Below are 13,544 nucleotides of genomic sequence, written 5' to 3' on the forward strand. Positions count from 1 at the left end.
TTTCTTACAATTATGACTGTTTAACTGAGTATTGGGTTTTCCAAAGTCTTTATTGTGGTAATCGGTGCTTCGCGTTAGCACAAGTTGACAGCGGTGCTCTGCCCGCAGTCGCAATGCAGCGCATATTCCCTCAACACGCGCACGATGTGTACCGCGGCGTGCCGCTGGTGTATCCGCGCGAGATTGACGACGTCTGCGAGCGTATCCGCGATGCAACAGACGGCCTAGGCGTGGACGAGAAGGTGCTTGTGGACGCGCTGAGCTCACTGTCGGCGAGTGATCGATCGCTGCTTATCTACCGATACAAGGACCTGTACCGGGAGGAGCTCAAGGACACGTTGGGCCGCGATACCGTTGGCGACTTCCGCTTGCTGCTACTGCTGCTCACGATGCCGCTGCCTGAGGTAGAGGCGTTCATACTGAACGTGGCCACTTCAGGTAGTGGCACGAAAGAGCGACTGCTTTACCCGGTATGATGATGCGTCTTGCTTTATAGGAAGTGCCGTGTAGGCTTTTTGTAGTAGCACACTTACCCGGTATGTTGTTGTATTAACTGTAAGGTAGATCTTGCTGGGACGCACGAATGAAGAGCTGTCAATGCTCAAGTCGACGTACTATTACATCTTCAACAAGGACCTGACCTGGCTCATGCGCTCGGAGCTGAGCGGCGACTACCGTGAGATCATCCTGCTGGCGCTTGAGGTGCGTTTGCTGCTGTCTATAGTATGCTAGCAATGACTACAATTGTGCTAATCATTTTTTTTTACTTTTTAGCGTCTGCAAGTCACATATGACCCAGAGTTCCACACGTACGAGAAAGCCAAGGCGGACGCCGTCAAGCTGTACGACGCTGGGGAAGGTCGCTGGGGGACGGACGAGACCACGTTCGTCCGTATCCTTTTCTCCAGTCCGCGTGAGCACCTCGTGCTGGTGAACGACATCTACAAGAAGAAGTACGTGAGCGACCTCGAGGAGGCTGTGCGAGGCGAGTTCAGCGGCTACGCGACCGAGGCGCTCGTGTTCTACGGTGCGTTGATAGCAAAGTTCGACCATACTTCTTGTCGCTGCTGCTGTACACTATCAGCTAACTAACGATGCTCGACTTGTTCTTTGCAGTCCGCCTGGCACTGAAGCCGGACATGGCGATTGCCATCCACTTCGAGCGCATGATGAAAGGTCTTGGTACGGACGAGAAGGGTCTGAGCGCGGCCGTGATCCGATACCACTGGATGCAGCCTCGTGTTGAGCAGCTGTACGAGAAGCTGTATGGACGTTCACTCGAGGAGCGGATCCGCACCGACACGGACGCCAACTACGGGGACCTCCTGGTCACATTACTGCATATCCCGACTGATGACGACGAGAGCAGCAGAAATAGCGACAGCGACAGTAGTAGCGGGAAGGAGCCTGAGAATGCTACCTAGGAACCAGGACGATGGTTCTCACCCCCACGCCTGTGATGCGCGTTGTTTCGGGCTTCATACTCCGACTCAGGCGCGATAGCAGGTTGCAAATTTAATTTGTTTAAAAAAAAACGAGTTGCGCCTTTGTATGGTAACATCAGCCCACGCCACCAAGCTTGCACCCAAGCGCGTTCCCAAGAAATCAATAGCGGCAGTTGCTTTCCAAGCTGCTCCACAGCACAGCACGATCTCGTAAAAGTGTCAAAGTTTTCTACCGGCCTCATCGAATGAGGCCGGATGAGGAATATTCGTGAACACGGGTGCACCTCCGCGAGCGCTCGCCGTGAAACGCTAAGAAACCAGAAGAAACCATTGACGTTTCAGTCTGAATTCAGGTGCGACGATGGTGGCGTCATGACAGCAAGCCCGGTAACTGTGAACAGCAAATGCACATTAGGTTCAGTTGCATACACTGCTAATAATGCAGCTAAAAGGTTACTAGCTGCAGCTGTAATATAGCAGAGGCTAAGCTGCTCAGCACTCGACCACCAGAGAGCTGGACGACGTGCAGGGTACTGTGTTTCAGGTACACTGTACCGATACACTCATCTGCAGAGTGATTGCGGTGTGCTGGTCGACATTATTTTTTCGACCAATCGACGCGCGGTCCGACACGCTCAAAGATTGCGCCAGCAAGAAGTGGAACTTGCGTGACTGGCTCAGCGAAGCTTTAATTAACGAATGAAAGCTATTGTCAAACTTGAAAATGTACACCTCAGATGTGAAAGTGACATCAAGCTGGAAATGTACTCATCGAGCTAAAACCGAAATTGAACGCAGGCCTCGCTACCGTCGTAAACACGCAAGAAAATCAAGCCTTCCGCCGTCAACTCTCCCCATCGAGAATTGGAGCACAGCAAGCCGGGCGCAATAATCGGCAGCGACATGTTGTCGTGCCCGAGTTTGGCGCCATCAAGGGCAAGAGAGTATTCTTACAAAGCTGCATCAACTCCTGTCCGTCCGCTTTTTCCCCTGGACCGGAAAGCACATTCCTTTTGCCGCCTGCCCACAGCCACAACCGTTGTTGTGATTCGCAACCGGTCCAAAACATGCCAGATGGCGACTTATGCAGATGTGTTCAGCGTCTCACGCCGGAATGATGGCTGGTCGCCGACACTTGGTAAGAGCTGTCAAGCCTTGACTCAAACGAGGTTCGGGGCGCTAACTGTATGTCGCAAAGCCACCTGTAACAGCAGTCCGTGCCTCCGCTGCGCCTATTCCTGCGAAAAGCAGCAACAATCGCTTTTAAATTTAAAGCTCCGCCGCAACGCCGGCATAGGCATTTGGCTTGGTCGCTGTGCTGAGTCGAAAAATGACGATAATAACTTGAATTATTGCTTTTGAATCAAGGCGCTCCCAAAAAGTATCTTTCCGTTCACGGCGGTTTTACCTTCATTCGCGCCACCCATTTTCATCCACTATTGCTATATTTCGAAAAACGCTATTTTGGCCAATCCGCCCACGCCAAGCCGATTACGACGTCCGCTTCTGGGCCCTAGCCCTATGGGCTCGCGTAATCGCCTCTGCCTTTAAGCACGATGACTTGAAGAATGTAAGGTCAGACGAATGCGGTTGACCACGGGTCAAAAAAGCTTACTCCAGCCAGACTTCAGTCGCCCATAAGGCAATTTTCTCTTTAGAGCGCAGGTTGCTGTCTCGGATTGACTTGCCTAGACGTTGGACAGTAAGATAGCGTCGGAAACATGGGCCTGGGTCTATTGGACGTGGATGTGATCCAATCAAAAGAGTGTCGCTCCTCCTTCCTCACTACATCAACGTGCTGCTCGGCCGTGAGCAGCGGCGGCGTGGATTCGACCATGCTGGATACAGAGATGCTCAGCAACTCGCGCCTTAGCAGCCTGTACGGCGGCGCTACTACCACTGGCCAGCGCCTAACGATCCTCGAGGAGGATCTGGAGACCGAGGACTCCTCGACGTCACAGAAGCAGATCCAGAAGAAACTCTTTGAGCTGCACGAGCTGCGCGTGCTGAAGCAAGTGCCACTACCCGACTGGATGAAGATCTTCGTGCCGCGAATTGTGCGTCTGCAGACCGGAACGGTGCCCTACATGGAGTACGCGCGCTCGGAGAAGGGCGAGGTGCGCCAGCGTCAGATGATCAGCGTTTGGACGCGTGTGGATCGCTTGCCCAAGAATAAACTGTCCATCGACTTCCGTATTCCCGAGGGAAGCGATCGCTCGACACACGCGCCCAGCTCGAGCCCATCCAAGACCACGAACGACAAGGTGGCTCACGACAAGTGGATTCTCAAGTTCGAGACCAAGAACGAGCGTGACCTGTGGGCCAAGCTAGTGCAGGACGCCATCGATCTGCTCGGATGGATCGCCAAGTTTACGCTGGGCAGCGTGATTATGGAAACGGAGAACTCGTCAGTCGTCGAGTGCTCCACTTGGATGGACCGTGGTCGTCCGTCCTACGTGATGAAGTCAATGGAAGCCTCATCCTCAAAGCAGAGCCACTCGGCTCGCAACGAGATTGAAATTCAGCGCATGCTGACTAACTATTCGAGCCATCCGAACATCGTGGCACTCCATGATTCCTTCCACCAAAAGGATAATACCTATCTCGTCATGGAGAACTGCGTGGGCGGTGACCTCTTTGACTTCATCAGCCAAAACGGCGGCATGGACGAGCATGAAGCCAAGACGCTGTTCCGCCACATCACTAGCGCCATCAACCACTGCCACGAACACGGCGTCGTACACCTAGATATCAAGCCTGAGAACCTGTTCTTCAAGGTGTCGTCTATGCAGCTAGAGACTGTCAAACTGGGCGACTTTGGCTCAGCGATGCAGCTGGACGAGAACACAGTCAAGAAGGCCATTAGCTGTACAGTGGGCTACGCGGCGCCAGAGGTGCTACAGAACGGCAAGATTTCTACCGCCGCGGACGTGTTTAGTGCGGGCGCCGTACTCTACACGATCCTTTGTGGCTACTCCCCGTTTAGTGCTCCTTCTGAGGACGAAATGGTGGAGCGAACTCTCTCAGGCGAGATTTTCTTTGACGAGCTCGAGTGGTGGCGGATCAGCAAAGAGGCCAAGGAACTCGTGAAGCAAATGCTACACTCGGACGCCAAGCAGCGCCCCACCATGGAGGAGGTACTGGAACACCCTTGGTTCTCGAAGTGGTAGATAATTGTATTAGGAAGTTAACATATTTAAGCGCACAGCAAAGGCGCGTCGTAATGAAGCACTAGTCGATCGTACAACCTATTTATCTTAGACTTCCTCTGTCCAGTGCTTGTAGAAAGCCAGTGGTTCCGCTGCTTACCTTCGGCTTGCGCCGCACACGCGGCATGGCTTCAGATCATTTTTACGACCAGAAGGACAGAGTTGGGCGACGCATGCCACTTCAATCCGCTTCAGGTTGCGGTGGCTGCATTTAATTGGTCGCGACCATCCCAACAGAAATGCATAGCGCAAAGTTGGTAAGCTCATACTACTACTGATGTAGTAGTAGCTATGAGCGGAGCAGCGCTGTTCTGTCGCCTGTATTTGAGCAATCTACTATGCATCGGTTGGGAACGGGTCTAGTAGGCATTGCTGCTTTTTTCTTCTGTTCACGATCGCATTGACTCGATATTAGAGCGTAGCTATGGGCGGAGAACGCAGGTGCGACCGCGCGGCCGGACTACCCCGTAACCATGCGCCGCAATATCCGTTCGGTTGGCTGTCCAGGATTGGTGTCGCCATAGAGTCAAACGCGAGGCCACGAATGCGGTGCATACAAATTTTGCAGGTTTGTAGCGTCGTCCTTTCCATCCATTGTAGCAGTGCTTGAAGCACTGCACGAATATGAGAAACCAAATTATAAGCTAGCGCACGACCGGTGAAGTTTTCCATTGACCACAGCGATTAGTACACTTGGAACGACGAACGTTTTTTAATCTAAGATAAGTTCAGCAATTTGAAAAGTACTGTAGGCTCCATTAAGAGCAACAGCTACACTGTAGCTGCCGCTCTTAGTGAAGCCAAACTGGGGTTGTCGGCGCCGGCTTCACGCTCTGACCGGATTGCTGCTCCATTTACCTCGAAGCGCACCATCCAGCCTCGATGGTGCGCTGGTTGCTAAGAATGTTTACGGTTGCTGGCTCCTTCGACGTGCTCATTTTCATATTTTCATGGTTCTGGTGTACATTTTAAAAGTTGATGAAATCGAATGCGAAATTGAAATTTCGCTGGTGGCGCAATCTTTGAAATTAAATTCATCAATCTCACCGTAATCACTCCGCAGACTACCGGTAGTAAACAGAACCGGTATAAATACAGTATACCGGAAATTGTACTTGGACCGGTACAAGAAAGTAATCATGGATCGCAATTTTATTCATTCTCGCTGCTGCTTTCGTCGTCATCAGTCGGGATATGCAGTAATGTGACCAGGAGGTCCCCGTAGTTGGCGTCCGTGTCGGTGCGGATCCGCTCCTCGAGTGAACGTCCATACAGCTTCTCGTACAGCTGCTCAACACGAGGCTGCATCCAGTGGTATCGGATCACGGCCGCGCTCAGACCCTTCTCGTCCGTACCAAGGCCTTTCATCATGCGCTCGAAGTGGATGGCAATCGCCATGTCCGGCTCCAGTGCCAGGCGGACTGCAAAGCACAAGTCGAGCATCGTTAGTTAGCTGATGGTGTACAGCAGCAGCGACAAGAAGTATGGTCGAACTTTGCTATCAACGCACCGTAGAACACGAGCGCCTCGGTCGCGTAGCCGCTGAACTCGCCTCGCACAGCCTCCTCGAGGTCACTCACGTACTTCTTCTTGTAGATGTCGTTCACCAGCACGAGGTGCTCACGCGGACTGGAGAAAAGGATACGGACGAACGTGGTCTCGTCCGTCCCCCAGCGACCTTCCCCAGCGTCGTACAGCTTGACGGCGTCTGCCTTGGCTTTCTCGTACCGTACGGAGTTTCACTCGTACGAGTCGTGCGTGTGAAACTCCGGGTCGGGTGTGACTAGTTGGCGCTGTCGTCATCGTAAAAAATGATGAGGTCAACTGTAGTCATAGCCAGCATTTAGAGACTGCAGCACCCGCGCTTCGAGCACCAGCGGGTTGGTAGGCTACATTCATTACTGGTCAGGCCATATCCGTGTTGTAAGGTAGCGTGTCTACAATGTCAGTGTCGCTTCAATATACGTTTTGGCAGATCAGTATTATTTCAGACAGACCCTTGATAAACGGTGCATTTTGCCCACTAGAAAAAGTCTGTGACAACTGTGTTTTGATTGGTTCCGAGTATTTTTACCGAATCATTTTCCGGATCCCATGCGACCAGCCAGAATGATTAACCTGGAGCCACGTACTTCGAAGTGATCCGCTGGAACACGCCGTTTCAGCGTCGTCGACAGGGACGAGATCTCCGAGCTGGTAATTGTATCAAGTTACTACTCCATGTAGCACCACAAGGCATAGCAGAGTCGCAGGGTGGGTCCAGTGAGAAACTTGTGAGCTCCAGAAAAGGCGGTACTATGAGGTGCTGGAGCATCGCCCCATGCGATGATCGGAAACGAGTTCGCTGCACGAGTCGTGCATCGTGACATCAGCAAAAGCACCGCTCAGACAACATTTTATTGAGACACCTGACAACTATCCAGTGCGAATGGCAGCCACTTCGGCGAAGCAGGGTTCACAAATTGTGAATCACAATACCAATGGTACGTGGTACTATTGGGACAAAACAAGCATCGCCGCTGCCAGCGGCAACTCAAATTCCGCTGCACGACTGTACTGTATGACCAGTAACTGGTCTCTTAACCACAGCCTCTGGCACTGGCTATTAGCCAGATCCGCGTGTTTGCTCGGGTCCCACAGTTCATTCGCGTCGGTAGCTACCTCATGATTTGCGCTTCAGACTCTGCCTTATTTATTATAGAGGCACGATCGACCTTAATGCACATGTTGGGACGCTATGGCTGGTCCCGCAACCTGGAGTTGCCACCAGGAGGACTACCAGCAGCTTGCCCTTGACTAGAGAGCAAGGTCGATGCGTGGCTTGGTGGTATATGCACCACGCAAGCTGGAGGTAGCTCCACTTCCATTTGGACTTCTTTTGCTTCAGCTGATTCACCCCCTGTTCCAGCAACAGCTGGTGCAAAGCAAAGGCCACGCACGCGGCTTTAAAATTGGCCACACAAGCCTTGTGCTGCTTGGTTTGCCGGCTGGCTGGCACGACGCATATGGTCGGCGCTTACATGACCGGTAAAGCTCAGAAACACGTTTTGAACGCGCAGCTTGAGTGCATCCACGGACGCATCGCGCGCTGTTATCCAAGCAAATATTGATCGTGTGCACAGAGGTTTCCTGTCCGCCGGGCATGCTGTCATGATGTGAACGATTGCACGGTCCAGCGCCCACAAAACGGGAATCTTAGCTGCGACCACTTCAAAAATCCCCCAAACCGATACATCGGTATTAGCGGGGAATGTGGTCTAGCATCGTCCAAAACTTCAGAATTGTATTCTAGTGGATTTCAGCCCCATAATAACCCATGCACCACATGTCGCAGCATGAGCCTCCTAAAGTCTATGCCGTACATCCCCTATTTGCGGATTCTTACTACCAAGAAGTGAGTGTACCTCGCTCAAGCCATGGAATCTCTCATCTGATACTCCCGTCCATTTTTTGCTGATCATCAGATGTGCGGCACAGGACTTGACAGCGCCAGGCAGCCCCTCTGCTTCGCAGCGAGCCAAACTGACGTCGACGTCTCCCGCTCTCATTCTCCAAATCGCCGGCTTTAGCGCACACCTCAAGAGCTCGCTGCCCGCATCACAACACACACACCACCCACTATGAGGAAAGAAACCATGACCCACTCGCACACCTTCGGCGGCTACGCTGGCGAGCGTCCCATCACTCGCCACGACCTCAAGCATGCTACGCGTATCGTGGTCAAAATGGGAACCAGCGTGGTGTCCACCAACGGTGAGCCCGCGCTGGGCCGCATTGCTTCCATCGTGGAGCAGGTCTGTATGCTCAAGCGCCAGGGCAAGGAAGTGCTACTGGTGACCAGCGGGTCCGTGGGTATCGGCCGCAAGCGCCTCAACAAACAGATCCTGCTCTCTGCTTCGCTGCGCACGCACGTGCAAGGCAACCAGCAGATGCTGGCACTCGAGAAGAAGAAGGGCGCCATGGCCGCCGCTGGCCAGATTGGCCTTATGTCCCTCTACGAGACGCTCTTCTCGCTCTACGACGTGGCCTGTTCTCAGGTGCTCGTTACGGCCTCCGACTTCAAGACGGCCCAGAACCGCGCTAACATGCGCGACACGATGCTCAATCTGCTGGAGCTGGATGTTGTTCCTATCGTCAACGAGAACGACGCTGTGAGTGCCTCACCCGACGGTACCGTCTTCACGGACAACGACTCGCTCGCTGCATTAGTCGGCGGCGAGATCGAAGCCGACCTGCTTATGCTGCTCACAGATGTGGAGGGACTGTACAACAAGCCTCCCAGCCAACCTGGTGCCAAGGTCATCTCAGTTTTCCGTCCTGAGAACAACAGCTTCAAGATCGGCGAGAAGTCAAGCGTTGGACGTGGCGGTATGGGCGCCAAGATCGAGGCTGCACAGTCGGCCATCTCACAGGGAGTCAATGCTGTGGTCATTGCCAGCGGCTTCAAGTACGGCGTGGTTAATTCCATCATGAAGGGCGCTAGTCTCGGTACGCTCTTCGTCGCCAACCCTGGCGTTGAGTCGCCTGACTCCATGTCGGCCGAGGAGATGGCCAATGCCGCTCGTGAAGGCTGCCACCAGCTACAGGCGCTGTCTTCAGAGGAACGTGCCAGTATTCTGTTCCGCATTGCTGACGAGCTCAAGAACAACAGCAAGTCGATCCTCAACGCCAACCGCAAGGATCTGCAGGCAGCACAGAAGTCTTCAATTGACGAGGGACTGATCGCTCGCTTGAAGCTGTCAGAGGAGAAGCTGGAGACACTGGCTGACGGTATTCGGAGTATTGCCGAGTCGGAGGAGCCGATTGGCCGCATGTTGAAGCGCACGGAGCTGGCATCTGGCCTGGTGTTGCACCAGGAGACGGCGTCGATCGGTGTGCTGCTTGTGATCTTCGAGAGCCGCCCGGACTCGCTTCCTCAGATCGCTGCGCTAGCCCTGCGTAGTGGCAACGGTCTGCTGTTGAAGGGCGGCAAGGAAGCGCTCCACAGTAACGCTGTGCTGCACAAGATCATTGTGAAGGCAGTGGAGGAGGCCACGAACGGCAAGGTGAAGAAGGACGTTATCGGTCTGGTCACGTCGCGTGAGGAGATCTCGGATCTGCTTCGTCTGGACGACGTCATTGACCTGTGCATCCCTCGCGGCTCGGGCTCCATGGTCAGCTACATCAAGAAGAACACGCGCATTCCTGTTCTCGGCCACGCTGAGGGCGTGTGTCACATGTACATCCACAGCGCAGCTGATGTGAAGAAGGCTATTGAGCTCGCTATCGATGCCAAGACGGACTACCCGGCTGCCTGCAATGCGCTTGAGACGCTGCTGCTAGATGAGTCGCTGGTGACCAGTGGTCAGGACAAGGAGATCCTGGTGAAGCTAGAGGAAGCTGGCATTAACCTGCACATCGCCCCCAACGCGGCCAAGCTGGGTGTTGCCACTGCTAAGTCGCGTCCTACAGACACGCTATCCACAGAGTACGGCTCCACGGACCTTACAATCGAGGTGGTGAACGGCGTTGGCGCTGCCATTTCTCACATCAACCAGTACAGCAGTGGTCACACTGAGTGTATCGTAACGGAAGATGCCGCTGCTGCCGAGCAATTCCAACAGATGATTGACAGCGCGTGCGTGTTCCACAACGCCAGCACTCGCTTCGCTGACGGCTACCGCTTCGGTCTGGGCGCTGAGGTTGGTATCAGCACTGGTCGCATTCACGCGCGTGGTCCTGTGGGCGTGGAGGGTCTGCTTACAACCAAGTGGAAACTTGTGTCGGAGAGCGGCCACACCGTCTCGCAGTTCTCGGCTGCTAAGAGCGACCACCCGCTCAAGTACACGCACAAGAAGCTGGAGCTGATCCAGAAGGAGGCAAATGTTGCCCGCCCGAGGAGTAGCCGGCTATAAGATTGCCACGTATTCTATGTAGCGGTTTGCTTGTAGATGAAGAAGAGTTCTGCAGCAACGAAATAAAGCAATTCGATCGATACAATACTCAAGCAATAATTGTGTTTGCAACCAGTTATTGCGCGTGTTAGGCGTTTGGGTCGCGTTCTGTAGCATTGTTGTAGAAAGCACTTTTCTCTATCAGAAATCCATGTTGTCCTCCTCTTCCTCTTTCTGTCGCTTCATACGCTTGCGGCGTTCGCTGTCGTTGATGGCAGTCAAATCACGCGTCGCCTTGGCTCGCAAGGTGTCAATGTCGTCTGCATCCTCCGCCCACTCAAGCACGAGATGTCTACCGTACAGGTGCGAGCTGGCTAGAGCCGAGAACGCATTACGAGCTTCTTGCTCCGTAAGGAATTCAACGAACGCGAATCCACGATGTCGGCCGTCAAATTTCTTGGGCATGCGCACACGTTTGAGCTGTCCGAAGGCACCAAACAACTCGCGGATCTCGTTACTTGTTGCCTCAAATGCGACATTGCGAACAATGATTTTGGACTTGCGTCCTTCACCGTCCACTTCTCCAGCTGCGCGCTTGGGAGCAGCCGACGCCTTCTTCTGAGAGAGCTTCAGGTTCAACGCGTGACCATCCACGACTGTATTCTGCAACGTTTGCAGAGCTCGCTCCGTGTGCTTGGCATCGACGTATTCCACGAAGCCAAAACCCATCGACAACATGCCACGCTTCGGATCTTTGCGACGAGCGACTGTGACCTTGCGTAGTTTACCACAACGCGAGAAGATCTTCTCCAGCGCAGCCTCCTTTGTAGAGAAGTTCAGGTTCTTGACGCAAATGGTATGACACGCGTCACCCACAGCAGTATCGCCATCGTCGTCCACGTCCGGCACAACGGCTGCTGTCGTCTTGATCCCCTTCTGTTCGGATGTCGAAGCGTTCACACTTGAAGCAGGACGATCAAACACTTTGACTGGAGCCCACTCCAGATACAGCGGTACATGCTGGTACTTCTTGTACGCCAGTGAGCGAAAGGCCTTGCGAGCTTCCGAAGGCTCCAGAAACTCCACGACAGCGAGTGTCTTGGACGGTGGCAGGAGGAAGCGACCGATCTCGCCGTGCTTACGGAAAAGCTGAGCCAGTTCTTCCTCTTCTGTGGTATGCGGCAGATTCTTGATCAAGATAACAGTCGTGCTTCGCTCGATCTTCTTCGATTGTTGTTGGTTTGGCTTCTTCACCAACGCACCTTCAATGGCATTGAGATCCACACCTTCTCGAGCGAAAAAGTCTTTGTTTTCTTTGACCAACATCGTCTCACCGATTGCAAGACGCACAGCCATATTGCCCTGCTCCTTGTCCATGATCTCACCACGTTTCACGCCCATACGCTCGGCGAGAGAGCCTACAGTCGCGTCTCCGCGAATATACGAAGCGTTCCATCCAGTCTTCTTTTGAGCCTGAATCTGGCGCTCCAGCTCCTTACGCTGTTTGTAGGTTAAGTTCGGGTCTGCCAGAGCCGCCTCCGGGTCAAGTTTAACGGGCTTGGAGCGGGCGAAAATCACATGCAGACGTCGACCTTGGAACGCCATTCCATTCAGAGCTGTGAGAGCTGTTTGAGCGTCTACAGTGGTGCGGAAGAGAACAAAACCGTAGCCTTTACGACGACGGGTGTCATCCAGAGGCATGTGCACTTCTTCCACGGGGCCGTACGTCGAGCACAGCGCCTCCAGATCCTCCTCTACTGCAGTGAATGGTAGATTACGCACGAACAAGCGGGCGGTCGGCTTGTCATCTTCAGCCTCCGCTTCACCAGATGTACTCTTCTTGTCACCAGTGGTCTCAGTGGCCTCTTCATCGTCAGCATTTTCCATATCTTCATCTGAGTCTTCATTGTCCGAATCCTTGTCGATGCTTTTGCTCATTTTGGAGCGCAAGAAATCCATATCGGACATGGGTTCCGATTTCTTGCTCTTCTTCTGGCTATCTGCATCGTCCTCTTCGTCATTCTGAGACTTCATCGCGTCAAGTTCCTGATACTCGTCATCGCTGTCCTCTGCATCAGCAATGTCTACGCCCTTTGTAGTTGCTTTGCCATCCGCCGGCCCCTGCACGTCATCGTTGGCCCAGAATTTGGTCTTTGATCGGGCCTGCATGGTCTCCATGAATTCCTGGAACTCTCCGCTCGTATCATCCTGCTTCATCGCCTTCTTCTCCTTTTTCTCGGGAGAAATCTTGTCTTCCTTCGAAGAGGTCGCTACGACGCCCGACTCTGGGTGTAGCTTTTGGTAGCGGCCGCTTCCAGCCGAGTATTTGCTCCACGGCCGCTCCATCTCATCAGATTCTTTCTAAACATGCGTAAAAAACCCATTCAAACAGCAATAATTCATCAGCATCAAAACCATTAAATGCTTGATGCCATTGATTGAGTTCCGTACCGCCACAGCCACGCGCACGTTAATTCTGCAGGTGTCGAAGAAGCTCTGGTGGAAGAACTTGAGCGCCTGCTCCGCCTGTTTCGCGCTCTTGAAGCCCACAAAGCCAAAGCGCCGGGACTTGCTGCCGTCCTTGGTGCGAATCACACAAGCGTCTGTCACCTCGCCCTGCGCCGCGAAGTGCTCGCGCAGCCGCGCCGAGTCCACGTAAGCTGGGAGGTTCTGCACATACAGACGCGTACCAGTCTCCTGCGCCGCTTCCTTGGGCGCGCCCGTCGTCGCTGCTGCTGCCATCGTCTCACTTCCAGTCGTCAGTGAGTCAGTGGCGTCGTTTGATGAGCGTTTTGTGGGTAGTACAGAGGAGTACACACTTTCCGCACATGAAATGAAAACCTAAAGTAAGAATAGATTAGTTTTAAAAGTTAATTTGAGCTACTTTCACAGATTCTACAGATTAATTTACTAATATTACCAATTCATAACGGTCTTTCAGTCTTTTTAGAGTGAGTACTGTACATCACACTTTCCATTGGACAGCAGCAAATGTCCACATTCCACTTGAAGTGGTC

At 53.3% G+C, this 13,544-nt stretch overlaps 6 protein-coding genes across 8 annotated transcripts; 4 read left to right on the top strand and 2 right to left on the bottom strand.

Moving 5' to 3' along the window:
* The first annotated feature begins 38 nt into the window (after positions 1-38).
* Positions 39-2,024, top strand: PPTG_03935. 2 transcript variants are annotated; one of them, XM_008897733.1, is made up of 4 exons: positions 39-470; positions 565-702; positions 775-1,027; positions 1,117-2,024. In XM_008897733.1, exons 1-4 carry the CDS (start codon positions 114-116, stop codon positions 1,422-1,424), a joined length of 1,056 nt encoding a protein of 351 aa, XP_008895981.1. In that variant the 5' UTR covers positions 39-113; the 3' UTR covers positions 1,425-2,024. The 2 variants fall into 2 exon arrangements, with proteins under 2 accessions (XP_008895981.1, XP_008895982.1); XM_008897734.1 differs by having other exon boundaries at positions 775-2,024.
* Positions 2,025-2,162: 138 nt separating this feature from the next.
* PPTG_21541 lies at positions 2,163-2,858 on the top strand. 2 transcript variants are annotated; one of them, XM_008898342.1, is made up of 2 exons: positions 2,163-2,583; positions 2,644-2,858. In XM_008898342.1, exons 1-2 carry the CDS (start codon positions 2,349-2,351, stop codon positions 2,805-2,807), a joined length of 399 nt encoding a protein of 132 aa, XP_008896590.1. In that variant the 5' UTR covers positions 2,163-2,348; the 3' UTR covers positions 2,808-2,858. The 2 variants fall into 2 exon arrangements, with proteins under 2 accessions (XP_008896590.1, XP_008896589.1); XM_008898341.1 differs by having other exon boundaries at positions 2,209-2,858.
* Positions 2,859-3,063: 205 nt separating this feature from the next.
* On the top strand, positions 3,064-4,696 carry PPTG_03936 (CAMK/CDPK protein kinase). Its single transcript, XM_008897735.1, has one exon. The coding sequence runs from the start codon at positions 3,167-3,169 to the stop codon at positions 4,613-4,615; it is 1,449 nt and encodes a 482-aa protein (XP_008895983.1). The 5' UTR covers positions 3,064-3,166; the 3' UTR covers positions 4,616-4,696.
* A 1,110-nt stretch (positions 4,697-5,806) lies between these two features.
* On the bottom strand, positions 5,807-6,457 carry PPTG_03937 (hypothetical protein; the record flags this gene model as incomplete). The annotated part of the gene is made up of 3 exons (XM_008897736.1): positions 5,807-6,075; positions 6,165-6,375; positions 6,404-6,457. The coding sequence occupies 3 exons, from the start codon at positions 6,455-6,457 to the stop codon at positions 5,807-5,809; spliced, it is 534 nt and encodes a 177-aa protein (XP_008895984.1).
* A 1,635-nt stretch (positions 6,458-8,092) lies between these two features.
* Positions 8,093-10,758, top strand: PPTG_03938 (delta l-pyrroline-5-carboxylate synthetase). Its single transcript, XM_008897737.1, has one exon. It carries the CDS (start codon positions 8,275-8,277, stop codon positions 10,546-10,548), a length of 2,274 nt encoding a protein of 757 aa, XP_008895985.1. The 5' UTR covers positions 8,093-8,274; the 3' UTR covers positions 10,549-10,758.
* On the bottom strand, positions 10,635-13,360 carry PPTG_03939 (hypothetical protein). The gene is made up of 2 exons (XM_008897738.1): positions 12,979-13,360; positions 10,635-12,888 (listed from the first exon to the last, which is right to left on the bottom strand). The coding sequence occupies exons 1-2, from the start codon at positions 13,267-13,269 to the stop codon at positions 10,729-10,731; spliced, it is 2,451 nt and encodes an 816-aa protein (XP_008895986.1). The 5' UTR covers positions 13,270-13,360; the 3' UTR covers positions 10,635-10,728.
* Between the last annotated feature and the right edge of the window lie 184 nt (positions 13,361-13,544).

Source organism: Phytophthora parasitica, assembly GCF_000247585.1.
Source record: "Phytophthora parasitica INRA-310 unplaced genomic scaffold supercont2.6, whole genome shotgun sequence".
NCBI lineage: Eukaryota > Oomycota > Peronosporomycetes > Peronosporales > Peronosporaceae > Phytophthora > Phytophthora nicotianae.

Bases quoted from the DNA above. Each gene is read 5' to 3' on its own strand.
- PPTG_03939 (XM_008897738.1), bottom strand. From the start codon at position 13,269: ATGGCAGCAGCAGCGACGACGGGCGCGCCCAAGGAAGCGGCGCAGGAG. The intron at 12,889-12,978 runs GTACGGAACTCA...ACGCATGTTTAG, and splicing joins ACGTGCGCGTGGCTGTGGCG to AAAGAATCTGATGAGATGGA.
- PPTG_21541 (XM_008898341.1), top strand. From the start codon at position 2,349: ATGTTGTCGTGCCCGAGTTTGGCGCCATCAAGGGCAAGAGAGTATTCT.
- PPTG_03938 (XM_008897737.1), top strand. From the start codon at position 8,275: ATGAGGAAAGAAACCATGACCCACTCGCACACCTTCGGCGGCTACGCT.
- PPTG_03936 (XM_008897735.1), top strand. From the start codon at position 3,167: ATGGGCCTGGGTCTATTGGACGTGGATGTGATCCAATCAAAAGAGTGT.
- PPTG_03935 (XM_008897733.1), top strand. From the start codon at position 114: ATGCAGCGCATATTCCCTCAACACGCGCACGATGTGTACCGCGGCGTG. The intron at 471-564 runs GTATGATGATGC...ACTGTAAGGTAG, and splicing joins AAGAGCGACTGCTTTACCCG to ATCTTGCTGGGACGCACGAA. The intron at 1,028-1,116 runs GTGCGTTGATAG...TGTTCTTTGCAG, and splicing joins CGAGGCGCTCGTGTTCTACG to TCCGCCTGGCACTGAAGCCG.